General features: G+C 44.6%; 1 protein-coding gene across 8 annotated transcripts in view; it reads left to right on the forward strand.

The window, feature by feature from the left end:
• The first annotated feature begins 2,064 nt into the window (after positions 1-2,064).
• ccdc88ab (coiled-coil domain containing 88Ab) overlaps positions 2,065-13,917 on the forward strand; it is a 30,655-nt gene continuing 18,802 nt past the window's right edge. For 6 of the 8 annotated variants that reach the window (XR_005100504.1, XM_037272558.1, XM_037272562.1 and 3 more), the window contains exons 1-4: positions 2,065-2,563; positions 2,650-2,750; positions 7,689-7,797; positions 12,162-12,231. Coding sequence is in view for 7 of the 8 variants with exons in the window: in XM_037272558.1 (XP_037128453.1) it covers positions 2,501-2,563; positions 2,650-2,750; positions 7,689-7,797; positions 12,162-12,231 (343 nt within the window). In the remaining variant the exon portion in view is untranslated. The remainder of the gene's footprint in view (positions 2,564-2,649; positions 2,751-7,688; positions 7,798-12,161; positions 12,232-13,917) is intronic. The other 2 variants (XM_037272564.1, XM_037272565.1) reach the window with 1 other exon arrangement.

The following is a 13,917-nucleotide window of genomic DNA, read 5'->3' on the forward strand; positions in this document are numbered from 1 at the left end:
TGATCATTTTATCAGGCCAATAATGTGCTCTGCACTTGTCACTTTTTTTTCTAAGTTTTGCGAGCGTTGTCCAATCCGTAACATCACCACAGCCTCGAAGCTTCCTTCTGTTTTCCACCTGACAGACAAGACAGGGTATGGATCCACTTTGGAGACTTAATGTTGTACATAGGTGTCACGTGACCAAACCGGAAGTGATTGCACCAACTACCTAAACTTTAAACACATTCATCCACTGTGTAGCTTTTTGCATCGTATGAATATTTACTGTTTGCAGAGGAAAAACACGTGTTATGGAGTTATTGTCCAAGCCACAGCAACCGTACAGAAATATATATGCAGTTTTACATGATGATGATGAATTATGCATGTGTTCTTTCTTGTCATTTTTCACCTTTTACTGGATGGACAATTGAGACTTACTCGTGTCACAGAGTAAAAAAAAAAAAAGCCTCATTAGCTTTATGGAGAGAGTGAGGTATAAAAGATAAAAATGTAAAAGATTGGATGGAGGGTTTGTTTTTTTGCATGAGCGTAGAAGTAAATCATGACGGTGGTACATTTACAAAGCTGTTTGTGTGGATCGTTGTTCTTCATAGCTTGGTTATTACTGGAATATTGAAGTGTATTTAATTAAAAAACGCATTTTGAAAGTTTGTGTTATGCCCTATTTTTTGTTTTTAGTAAGCTTTGAAATCACAGTTGCAACTTCCAGTTTTGAGTTCTTTTCTATAGCTAATCAGTTGCCGTTTCCGATGGGGCTGCAGTCCCGTTAGTGAACACAGGAGCGCGCCAAAGATCCAACCTACTGTATTTATTTTATTTCAAGAATAATAAAGACTGCATTAATGTTATGAAGTGCTGCCTCCATGAATGAAAATACACTCCATGATCTTACTGTCTTTTGTGCTTGTGTGCTTTTCATCAGGGAAAAAGGTTGCAATACGCTGACATGATCTCCTTGTGGTATTATGTCATTAGTCCACATGAGTCTAGATCAATAAGGAAGGAGATTTATTTGTCAAAACATTGATTTCCCATTGCAGCACCAGCAGAGTGGGAGACCGTTAATGTCCAGGTAAAGGCCTCTTCATTCAATCACGTCATGCCATACCATACACAATGGAAATCTTAATTACATATGTACATTGTGTTGATGATGCAATGCCTTTATGTCGTCATGTTGCCTAAACAAGTGTTCTTGTTGGTGGACAAACGTCAGTCACCTCACCAGCATGCGATGGATCCATTCATTTGGAGTCATTTCATTAGGTACACCTAACAAGAGCCATACTTTAGTTTGATAACAGAATTTAACTCTGTAGAGTACAAGAGCCTAAGGACATCCAGAGGGCTGCACCCCAGATCTCAGGTCAGCAGTTGTGTTTCAAAGTAATCAATCCCTTGTTGATTATGTGTCTCCTAAACCCTGTGCATCGATCTGGAATGATGCTGAGCCATCACAAACGCCGTAGTGTGTGCATCCTAATTTGTCAATGACAACAAATGAGACTTTTATTCACCTCACACGTAAGATGCAGTGTATAATTTTGCCATTTCCATCTGACGCTAACATTTGTTTGGCGTTTGGAAACCTCATTTTCCCCTCATAGGACAGAATGTTTGATACACCTGCACAAGCCGATGACGTATTTAAATACGTTCAAACGTAATCGCAAGTACGTCCGAACGCACTCACAAATACCGTACTGGCCGGCAATCAATAACTTCAAAAATTAGATGAATAACCGATTTATTATGATCGGCCATGCAATTCTCGTTGAAAATGACCAACTTGAATAGAAATAATTAAGAATTAAATTCTTATTTGTATTATTATTTTAAAAATATACGTGCTGTATTTTTTAGTTTCTTTTTTCCTTGAATAGAAATAATTAAGAATTAAGAAATACTTATTATTTGTATTATTATTTTAAAAAATACCCCCCCAACACACGCACGCGCACAAACTGACAACCTATGTTCCACGCCCTATTTTTTCTCTCGGAGGTTACGCGCAAGGAAGCAAGAGAGGGATGGAGAGAGAGAGAAGGGGCGGTGCTTCGACCTCAGCTGCTGCTCTTCAGTCTCATTATTGACCAGGGAATGAATGGAGAGCCACGTACTTTTTTGAGGACCGAAGGACTGCTGTTTGGAATCTAAAAAAAGGCTGGATTATATGCACCTTTTTTTTTTTTTAAATTGCATATCTATTTTAAAAGGTTGTATTTAATCTTGCATCCCAGGATCTACCCGCTTTTCTTGAAAGCTGCTGGTTTGGAAATGGCTTCGGGAGAACAGCTGGTTCGTGTCGAGACATTTGTGGAATAACCTTTATTTTTCTCTACCCCCCCCCATCCTATCCAACTTCCGCTCCAAGCCGCCGAAATGCGCCTCTTTTTAAACCAGTCAACCACATGAGTGGAGTCTAAAGCAACTACACTTCATACACATCCCTCCCTCCTCATTTTCATTCTGCAATCAACGAGCTGGTAAAAATATGGAAAGTGAGGTTTTTAGCCCCCTGCTGGAGCACTTCATGCTGTCACCGCTGGTCTGCTGGGTAAGTCACCAAACATGAATGTACTCAAATTGATTATTTGAGGTGTGGTGATTACCCCCCCTCCTCTTCCTCCTCCCCTCTCTCAGGTGAAGACGGTGGGGAAGCCCACAGTGCCAGATGGCAGCAAACTGTCAGAATATGTCCATTTGGTGGATGGAGTTTACCTCAATGAGGTCATGCTGGAGATGTGAGTACCCCCGAATGCAATGCGACATCTCCAAGAGTCAGGGTCAAAAAACGGCGCCTCCAGGGAGGGTGCATGTGATTAAAAAGTGTCACAATTTATTTTGCCTATGAACTGAGACTCTGTTTGGGCTTTTGGGGGAGGGTAAAAGGGGGTGCGCCAGCTCTGTTAGTGTGTTGAAGGTGGTGCATGATCATGTTTGTAAACATGAAGCATTCAACTAGCTATGAACAGTCTTTCTTATTGATAAGAGTTATGAAAACATTTAATGAAGGTCCAAAACAGTGCTACCTAAAAAGAAAAAAGAAAAAGCAAATTTCTTTTTTTATCCGATGGGATAAACGATTTTAAAATGACTCAATTGCTGAAACTCACTTGAAGCGACCTTGTATTCATCAGTGGTGTACCTAATGGAGTGTCCAGCAAGGCATATAATGCGCAGTCGCCCTTCCAGCCTTACCTCGCCCTCGAGGCACACATCAACCAATTCTTGAAGAAAGCTTCCAGAAGCTGTCTGCTGGGAGCGAATGTAGGCTGTGCACAATGGGACCTCGTATGTGGGCCACAGACGGGTCACATGGGTTCATTTATTCCATGTTCATGTTTGGTAGTATGGTGGACTTGATATGATCATGTCTGCCTCACAGATGAGAAGATTGTGGTCCACTGTTTGCGACATTACTACAAAAGTGTAAAAAAATGAAAAGTAGCCATTTTGGAAAAATTCCACTGTGACAGTCACTCAGAATTCCACTCAAATAATTTTTTTTTGCCTGTGCGATGTAATATGAACGCAGCAGGATGTGAAAATCTTACTCACAGCTTTGATTACTGGTTTCCTGCCTCTGCTCGGCTTCTTCATCCATTTGCTTCCTCTGCCGACTGCCGCTTTGCAAATTGGCTGGTTTGAACGTCACATTAAGATGTTTGGGGTGGGAAGCGTACTGGGCATGAGTGTTCCGAGCTTGGCAGCTGGATGCCGCCTGACAGGAAATGGCCAGTCACAGCTTTGTGTGTTTGTGTGTGTATATTTTTTTTTTCCCCAATGATTCTATCTCAGCATGGGACACACACACTGTGTGTGTATCTGTGCGCACGCGTGCATGTGGACATTTGTTTTTGCAGTCGGGCAGCTGTCGGTGGTCATCCTGGCAAGCTATGCACACGCACAAACACACAAGGCCCACTGTGACGGTCCGATTGTAGCGTTTATATGGCGGGTCTTTGTCTGCTCTCTCGCTTTATTAGCGTGACAACACCAGCTTGTTAAAATTGTCTAAATTGGAATGCGTTACAAGAGATCTTTGTTTTGCTGGTGTGATAGCTAAAAATATAATAATATTGTAGTCATTATTTATTGCTACGCTCATCGGAAGTTTACGGTCAACCAAAAACAAAGAGAATCGGTGCCGTCCAGAAGACAGCGGCGGGACGTCGGGATTATCTAACGGTTTGCTCCCGACGCCCAGATGGTAACCCTGGCAACCCCCTCCCTCCCTCCCTCCCTCCCCCCACCTCTGTCCTCTCATGACTGTCATTACCCAGCCAATTAGATGACCTCCTCACTCCTGTCAAACCAATTAGCTCGGCCACGCCGTGAGGCGGAGCCAATTAAAAATGTTGACATATGACAGAATGAAAAGAATCTTGTTGAGACCCCAATCCTCATCGGAGTTGCTTTTATTTGGGGCACTTTTACGACATTCCTGCGGTGCTGCATTCCAGATTGACCCAATTATAAATAAATAAATCTGGAAAAACGATTCTTCCAGATGTGTCGCGATACACACAATGTAGCTCTTTGATAGTCGCTAACATAACTGAGGCTTGACTCCAAAATCAACAGAGGCTACGTTGTGCTAAAGCTAACGGCATACGCGAACAGTGCCGTTTTCATTCCTAGCGTGTGTGTGTTATCTGCGACTTGCTTCACACTCGGCTTATTTTTACTTCCTCTTAGCACTTATTCGTTCTCTCCCTCATCCTTCCTTCGCGCCTCATCTCCTCTGCCCTTCCCTGCTGTCTTTCTACTCTTGTTTTCTTTTGAGCTTCTGTTTGGCGAGCTCCGGCTGACATAGTTGAAATTCCAGCTGCAGGGATGCAGAAGTGCTGCTGCTGCTGAGATGTTGGAAGTTGACCCCCCCACCCCCCCCCCCCCCCCCCCCCCCCCCCCCCACCCCGCCACACTCCTCCTCACTGGCAAAACCACACAGCTCTTGGAAATCTGTAAAGAAGTGCAGGCTCTGCCTTAAATCCGACATTCCTGGCAGTCGTCTTTGTGTCTGGCGTTAAGCAATGATGTGTTTATGTGAACCTTAAAAAGTGCCACAACCAAGGCCATGCTAAACCTCAAAGAAATGGTAAAACTTCACACGCTGATTAAGCCAATTGAGGTTTACTGTCAAACTAAACAAAAAGACTCTGCTAGCTTGATGCTAACACACAATGTAAAATGCCGTAGCTGATGTGCTGCATTAATGCAGACTCGACACTTCCTCCATCTGTTCCACGCTAGAGATGAGAGCCTCCCATGTAGCGTTAGCCACTCTGCCAGGAGCTGCATTTAAAACGCATTAGGTTCGGAAATGAAGTGCAAACCAGACTCAATTAGGGCCTTGGTTTCTTTTCTGATGAAGAAATAATGTCCAGGAGACGCTATTAGCTCTGTCGGGAAGATGGGGGTAATTGTTGATGGAATTTGCATCCAACTTTGGAATGTAAAGAATGGGTTGCCCATGGATGTGGAAATGAAACAAAGACAAAGCGGAGGGGGGGAGTCTATTAAACGAAAAAAAGTCAAGGAAATTCTTAACATAGCGAGGTCACAAGGTCTGTTCATGTGGCGCTACTGTCACCATAGAAGAGCAACTTGCTCTCCAAATACACCAAAGTACTTCATGTGTATTTGCTTTCTAAAAAAATTTGAAGTACATATTAAACATTTAAAGAATGTCAAACATTTTTGGGCTTTTCCAACATTCTCTGATTTAAGAATAGACAGGTTTTCGTTAGCCTTAGCATTAATGCTAATAAGCAAATGCTCATCCCCATGATTCCTGTTAGCGGTTTAGCTCCCATGCTAGTTGTGTGTCTATGTGCTCCGGCTATGTTTGGACAGACACGTGGCCAAACGAAGCCTTTCCTTTCCCTTTTTGTGCGTGGCCGCCCATGCTGATGTTAATGCAGGCTGTCATATATAGGTTAACACGACTCTGCAAAGCACGCAGCCAATCGGAGAACGGCGAAAGCCCCAATGGCTGCTGAATTCGGGCTCGGCGGCCATCCGCACATAAGCGATGGTTAGGATTATCGACTGTCTGTGTGCCTGTCTGTCTTTCCGTCCCTCCTTAATCTATTTGTCTGCCCAAAGCCTTAAGTTTGATGTATCAGCAGGAACAGCAAGGGGGTGAATATCTTGGATTTTTTCCACCCACCTCCTCAAGAATTTAATCCTTATTTTGTCACCTGGTGTTCCCCAGGGGGTTCCATTCGTGCAGTATCAGCACTTGGATGGCATTTTCTTATCCTGGGCTGCCATGTCCCTCGCGAAGAAACCCAAACATTCTTTTTTTTTTTATTTGAAACAAATTCCAGGTGTCTCTCTGAAAGCATCTTGGACATTACGTTCCATCAAACCTCATAACAATTCCAGACAAGCGAGCAAAACTAAATACTTCCTTCACGTTTGCCATATAACAGATGTTTTTTGTATTTAGCCAAATTTTGGATTCAGGCCGGCGACTTTTTTGCTTTTCACATGACCCTTAAGTGTCATGGAATGTGGAAGGGCCACCACCATTTCTTTGCTCCCCCGCCCAAGATCCTCGCTCTGACAGGATTACAGCCTCTACTTTTTAATTAAGGGGTTAAATAGACCCCCTACTATGTACTCCTAAGGGGCCCACGTGTTTGTGTGTGAGGCAGGTCATGTGACTGCTAATTCAACCCATTAAAAAGAGCCCCGTGTCTCTGATTAGCATTAATAGCGTTGGGCATGGGGGAGGGCGGGGGCCGGATCAAAAGACTAATTAACGCATCGGCCAAGTTGAGACAACATGGTGTGTTTTGAGTTGGAATTCAAATTTGTTAGCAGCTTGATGATAATTGCTAAGTGCAAGACCTCATTTACTAAATGTAAAAAGCTTCGACTGACAATTGTTGGTGAAAATCGACTTCAGTCTATACGGGGTGACCTAAATATGAGGGTCAAGTGTGGGGGGGGAGGAGACAACCTCCTGTGAATGTATGCATGCATGCGTGTCGCATCTGTGCTTTCCGTCATGTGCATTGCACAACATAACAGAAGGCCGCTTTTAGAACAAAACAGTGATAATAATAAAAAAAAAAGTGAAGTTTTGAGAAGCGCTTTGATCATGGTGGAGGCCTTTGTTCTCGAGTTAAATCGGGCAGATATGCAAATGTCAAGAAATGTGGATCCTTGCGTGAATGTGCGGAATGTTCTCAAGGGTAACTGAAGCGCGTTGACGCCGGCGATAACGTCGCTCGTCACGCACGCTACCTTGGGCGACGTGCGTTTAAATCAAGTCGCGTCTAAGCTAGCTACATGATGTACACAGACAGGACAGGAGGAAGTACTTAGAAGGTAATAGACACCATGGATTGTTTTCAACAAGCGTGTAAAAAGAGCTGCCGAAAACTCATGCTGAGTCACTCGAGATGCAGACGGGCTAATGGGTTAGCCACTTAACAGCTAGCCAACGGTACAGTCTCATTGGCTGACACCCACGTCACTCACCAGGACAGGCACCACCTTTGAAAGCCTTCGAGATCAAAATGTCTACACGGGTCATTTTGACCCGCAACATAAGATGGTTGAAGTGTGTAAGAAAATTCCGAATATATCTCCTGATTTCAACATGGAATATGAACGCTAATGAGGACTGTTATTGAATGACATCATTTGATATATCTTCCCACCAGAAATCCCAAGGCCACAGTGCAGAGGACCAACAAGAAGGTGAACAATGACCCCACGCTGCGCATCCAGAACCTTTCCATTCTCATCAGGCAGATCAAAGCCTACTATCAGGTAGAAATGATATTCTTTGTGTTTTAGCTCCCCAAGAAAACAAGTCACTGGTTGGATCAGCCTCTGCTGAAGGTCAAGATTAACTGCGAGTTAAAGTCAGACCTTTTAGTCTATCTGGTGGTGAATGGAAAAGCTATTGATCATTGTTTTTTCTTCGCTCGAGAGGAGCTCAAGTGAGGCTAAAAGATTGTTTCTTTTAACACCTCTGCTTGGTTAATCTCATTGAGTGCATGCCGCTGGACGAGAGACAATGCAAGCAAACGATGAGCCGCTTGGTTTAATCCTCTCTGCTCATCTCGCGGACGGACGGACGGCTTTTAACCATGCCGCCACTTATGTGCGTCTGCAAGCTCAGCTTCTCAGGGACCACCGACAGGTCCAAGCCCTGCCCCGCCCCAAAACGGCACTTTAGGGATTTAATTGCTGCTTTTATACTGCGCTGCCTGCATGTCAAATTGCCTTCATGCAAAATGCAAAGCTCTGCTTGCTAGCTTTTTTTTTTTGCTGACAAGGCATGCTGTGGGTCAAATTGACCCGTGAACATGCAGATTCCATTCAGAATGAACTGTAGCTTCCTACCTAGTTTTGCAGTCTCCGCTTTTGCGGATGACTAAGCCAGGTTGCGCTTTCCTGTGGTGATTTTGGTCCCTTACCGGTTTTTCCCATTTCCCGAGCCGCATGGCTGCGGACGGACCCCTTCTGCTGTCCAAGCTAATGGTCTTAACAGGTTTGCAGCTGAGCCCGCTCGTGTCTGCGGCCGACTTGGTACGCTCGACTGCCTTCCCCACTTCTTGATCTTGTTTTTCAATTTACATGTTGGTTTTTGATGGCGAGCGCCCCGTCGTTAAAGCAAACGTCCAGTAATGCACACGTGGGCAAAATGACTTCTCTTCAAGGCTTTATTGAATTAAACTCTGGTGTCGGGGAGAAAATCTAATTTATTAACCGCTGTGGAAGCACCCAAGGCGGACACTTGTAGACCTTGCTACCCTTCCCCCATTTCCTGCATGCCTCTACTCTGCCCCTTCGTCCCATAAAACACAACGTTAACGCGCGGGCTAACGTTAGCTTACGCATTATACCGTGTGGGTTCAAACTTTTCAGGTTCTATTTCGGCAGATTGCGTAGGAGGCCTTCAACGTCTAGACGGGGGCTCCTTCACGCTTTGAGTATGGTGAACAGATCATATTCGACCAGATGTGGTCATATAGAAAGCGTGTTTCCGCCTGACTATAATCTTACATCGTCATGTTTGAGCTGTCGAGCAAAGGCTTCATTTCTTTTTAGTGGGCCAAGTTTAAACTGGGCCACATTTTAATTTAGCGGCCTCGGTTTTGACTTTCTCCGGGGGCGTGCGATTATGCGGCTCCGGCCATCTGAGCTACATTCTTGCCTGCTTTTTTGGTGGCTTCTCACATGAATCCCTTCCTCTTATTTCTTCCCATCAGTCGTAGCGACGTTCCATCTCGCTGTGTCACTAGTTGTTGGTTTGGATCTCGGTTGTGTGTATTTGTCACGGCGACCTGATTTGCATGACCTCTGTCCGCTTGAACGATAAGCTACGGGAACCTTTTAATTCCCGAAACAAAGTATGAGGAACTGCAAGTTCCAGGTACATGATGAACAGTATCATTCCGTAGCTGTTGCTTCTCTCTGAATCACAACATCCATCCTGCTAATTTCCCTCGGGTGTGCAAAGTGACTTAAGCGCTAGCTGACGCATGCAATAACAAATTCTGCCGTGGCTCACAAAGATGCTCTGTTCATGTTTGAAAGCAAAAAAAAAAAAAAGAGAAAACAAGACTCCCTCACATTCGCGACTGTAGCGATGCACTGCACGCTTGCTTGTGACTAAATTGAAGCCTTCTTATTGCTGCTTGTAGTTATTTTTATATGGACTCGGTCACAACGTTTACACATATCCCAATCAAGCCCGGAATTCCCCCACGCTGGCTCGCTCCTCACGAGTAAATCGGTTTATTAGGGCATGTGCTCGCTTGCCGTGGGGCAAATGCGTGTTGTCATGCACGCTCACATGCTCCTCACCACTCTTGTCGTTGATGATGCGGCAAGCGGCGCGGCCTTAACGGTAATCATGATAAGGGGACGTTCACAACCATTAGCCTGCAAGCAATTAAAAAGTACATTTTATATGTTTCGTGCCAATCTCGGTTCTTTGTTGTGCGTCCAATTGCGACACTGCTTTTTGTGCCGCGATTGTTAGATCAGGTGTCAAGTGGCTTTTCCGTGGAAGTGTGTGTTTGGACAAAAAGAGGAAGTGCCTTTCTTCCCTTTTGTTGGTGGAGTTTGCAGAGAGAAGTACCCCAGAGAGATGTGTGTGTGTGTGCTTAAGTGTGTTTGCACATGTACTGTACTGCACTGTACGTATTAGGGCATGCAGAGCTTGTACTACTGGAGTCTTCTCACCCCCGTTTCTATGGCAACGCAGCTCGGCGGGGCTGCAGAATGGGTGTGATTCATGCTTTTAAGGGTACAGGCGCACACACGAGAAGCGTCACAATTGGCCCCCCTGTTAAAGCTATACGCCGTTAGCGGAAGTGGGCGGAAAGGTGGGAGGTGAGGGGGGCTAGTAAAGCAGACAGGGCTCACTGTGAGACGGAAACAGTGGAGAACCTGTCCACTGACTCACATTTAACACCACCAAAAAAAAAAACTGTTTTGTATTTTTTTTTTTCAAGGGTTCTGGATATGACGCTCCAAAACTTTGTCTCCTAACAATCCCTGCATCAACCTGAAAAGGCTCTCAAACAAGACGACGCCTGTCAATACGTTTGATTAGCTGGCGACGTTATTTATGATTATCCATCACGCCAACCGTAACTCAAGCGAGCCAGTCTTGGCTATTGTGTTGTGATACGTCCCCCTTGACCCAACACGCCTCTCCATCAATGTGTCTAAACGTCTCCGCGGGACGGAAGATGAGCTACAGCCAAGCGACTGCGATTCCCTGCCGGAATCAATAACGCGAAAATATAGTCGGCATGGAGGGGGGAGGAAATGTTGGAAGGGGGGGTGAAGAGGAGGGGGTCGCGCTTTGAGTGGGCAGTGATGGAATCAAGACTTCATCCTCCCCCTCTTCCTTCTCGCCTCTGTTTGTCTTTGCCATTTTTGCATTACTGTAGTGCTTAACCCATTGACATGAAGTGACATCATGTGACATAATTAACCGCAGTTTTCTATTTGACGAGTCAACAGGATATAAGACAGTAAGGGGATGAGGACGGAAGGTGTGCACACCTTGATATTAGCAGCGCATCGCCGTGACAACCTTGCATCTCTCTCGCTCGTTCTTCCTCCCGCAGTGTCCATGTTTTATGCATGAGAGCCGCTAAAGCCGCACCGCCGGGATAATCTGAGAGCAATATTAGGCAGCTGTGTTTTAGCTGTCGTATTAGCTCGCTGCTAATCCTCAAAGCGTTTTATTCCGTCATGCCTTTCCTTCACGTTGTAGGATGAGTTGGGGAAAGGTGCCGCATCGGCAGATGTAGTGGACATTTTGTCAATAATCGTCAATCAATAAGTGGATGTGTTGAGGATTCAGTCTGACCTAATTCTGTGACGTTAAGTCTTGTGACATCTTGAAGAGAAAGCATCGGATGAAAAGAATCACTACGTTGCACTCTCATGACACCAAAGGTTGAACTGAACTTTTTTCCACACTGGTCATGAATTTCAATTCTTGCCATACAACAATGTAAATATTGCCAAGATGCTAAAAAGAGTGCATGTCCTCTGTTCTCATGCCAGATTGTCATCATCCATCTGTCGCTTGAATGTAAGTGGAGCACAGAGTTCCACTTCTCTTATGCAATCAACTGTTTTTGTTATTTTTTTCGTTTATTTCTGTCCCAGTGTCAAATCCTAAACCCAGGAAACGGTTTAGACACAACGTCCAATGTGTATTTGTTGATAGAATGTGTTGGAAAATGGCGCCACTGCATTTCAGGATCATTCATCATACTAAATCGCAATCTTGGAACAAGTTCAACTCGTGACATGAAATATTCAAATTAGCTGACCACCTGAAAAATTACAGAACATCAGTAAAGTGCATCCTTATTTTTTGCGGATGTCCGCCATGTTTGTTTGTGTGTCAATCTGGCAGGAAATACTACCCCCCCCGACCCCCTACTCCTTGTCCACCCACTTCCTGTTTGAATTATTTTGACCTGGCTTTAACCCGCCTTCAAATGACTTGAATGGACAAAAGAAAGGTTCTGACCCACATGTGTTTGCTTTGGAAGGATGTGGCGGTAAAGCGGACAATGTAGTAATTGTGTGTGTCACCTAATGGTTCTCCTTTGAGTTGACTTGATTGACTTGATTTTTTTTGTCCATAACAGGAGACACTCCAGCAGCTGGTGATGATGCCCCTACCCAATGTGTTGGTCCTGGGCCGGAACCCTCTCACCGGTAAGCCTTCCGCTTCATTTTGGATCAAGCCGCGATGGTTGGGGTGGGACTTCGAATTTTCGAGACTCCGAGTTCACTCGGCGGTCACGAGCAATTTTTCCGCGGCTTCACTTTCATCGCATCACTACAATGCAACGATAAAGCGGCTTTCATTTTTCTGCCGCTTTGATGTTTCAAATGAGTTTTTCTCTGCGACAATGAGATGTCGTCACCCCCCCCCCCCTCCTCCTCCAGTAATTAGACTTCCCCTTCCGTGCAGCATATATGTTGACAAAAGATTCCAGACTGCGCAAAATAAAAAAAATTCGTAGCTTTGACCCACTGAACCCGGCGCCGACATTGGATACGTCTCAAAGCTCTGCGGTCTTAAAATGTTTCAATTTCACGCTGACGCCACAGTGATCGGTTTGACCTCGGTGGCCCAAATCTGCTACCTTCTATTGGGCTGTGTTTATATATCGTCTTTGTGTTTCCCTACAATGTTTCTCATCAGCGACTAAACATGCCATCTGCGCAAACCCGTCCAATTCCTCACTCGGCCCACCTTTATCTCACTTTCACCGCCGCCTTTGCCGTCACATCATCTCTTTCATGGCCTTTCCGCGCTCACGGCTTTAATTTAAACGCGCCAAGGGTAAATAAATGAACGGGCGCCTGTGCCGAAGGATAACTGGCTTATTGTCGGAATAACGAGAACCGCTGTCCTGAATATTGGAAATAGATTGCAGGCTCTTCTATTTATAGGTGCTTGCATTTAAATGGCTGATTTAAAAAAAGAAAAGTAGCCTGAACTCGAACTAGCGTGATGTCATTGTTGAGACAGATTTTAAAATAACAGACAGTTACGGGTGGTGGCTTGGTGCTAGCGGACCAAAGCAGACTGGAAAATTCAAGGCAAATATTCTTTTTTTTTTTTCCTTCAGTCAGTCAACAAATCTGGCCCGGCGACTGCTCACTGCAAGTCGTTGGAACATGTGGCTTTTATTATGTTCTCGTTGGTTGGGGGGAGGGGTTCCTCCCCAACAGTGGGAACTTACTGTGCGACCCGAAGGCTCCTGACGAAACCTCGTTTTGATGGCCTTGCTCGCGTGTAAATGTCAACAGGCAATGCACACTGCCTCCTCTGTGTGGTCCTAAAAGTCATCTGGCTCATGTTTTTGCGGAGCGTCAATGTTGTTTTTGTTTTGTACGGACCCCCAAACTGATCCATGGTATGAAGGGAGAGCTCTGCGGATTGAAACATTGTCATGTTTGTTTTTTAAATGACTCATTAAATATAAAAAAAAAAAAGGACATTGAATGACAAACGCACCTGTGCCGAGTCAACTGTTGTTCACCGACAACTGACAGAAGCTTGAACCAAAGTCTGTCTGGATACTTGCATGCAGTTGAATAATAAAGGGGACATGTGATTTAAAAAAAAAAAAAAGGCTAATCTGCACAATAATGCCAATAAGTCTTTTTTTAATTATTATCTTTCTGGGTACTTTTACTAGCTGATCCTTTACGACAATGAGGCTCATTAAATGATTCCCGGCAAAGCAACATCTGACTGTCTGCGTGCGTCTTATTTTTTTATTTTATTTTTTTTATCACAAATATGCAAGTCATGCATTCCCGAGTGAGTGTATTGATCCCGCAGTTGAGGCGATTATAGCGATGACTCACCACTTGTCATCTACGCTT

This window comes from Syngnathus acus, chromosome 15 (assembly GCF_901709675.1).
Source record: "Syngnathus acus chromosome 15, fSynAcu1.2, whole genome shotgun sequence".
Taxonomy (NCBI): domain Eukaryota; kingdom Metazoa; phylum Chordata; class Actinopteri; order Syngnathiformes; family Syngnathidae; genus Syngnathus; species Syngnathus acus.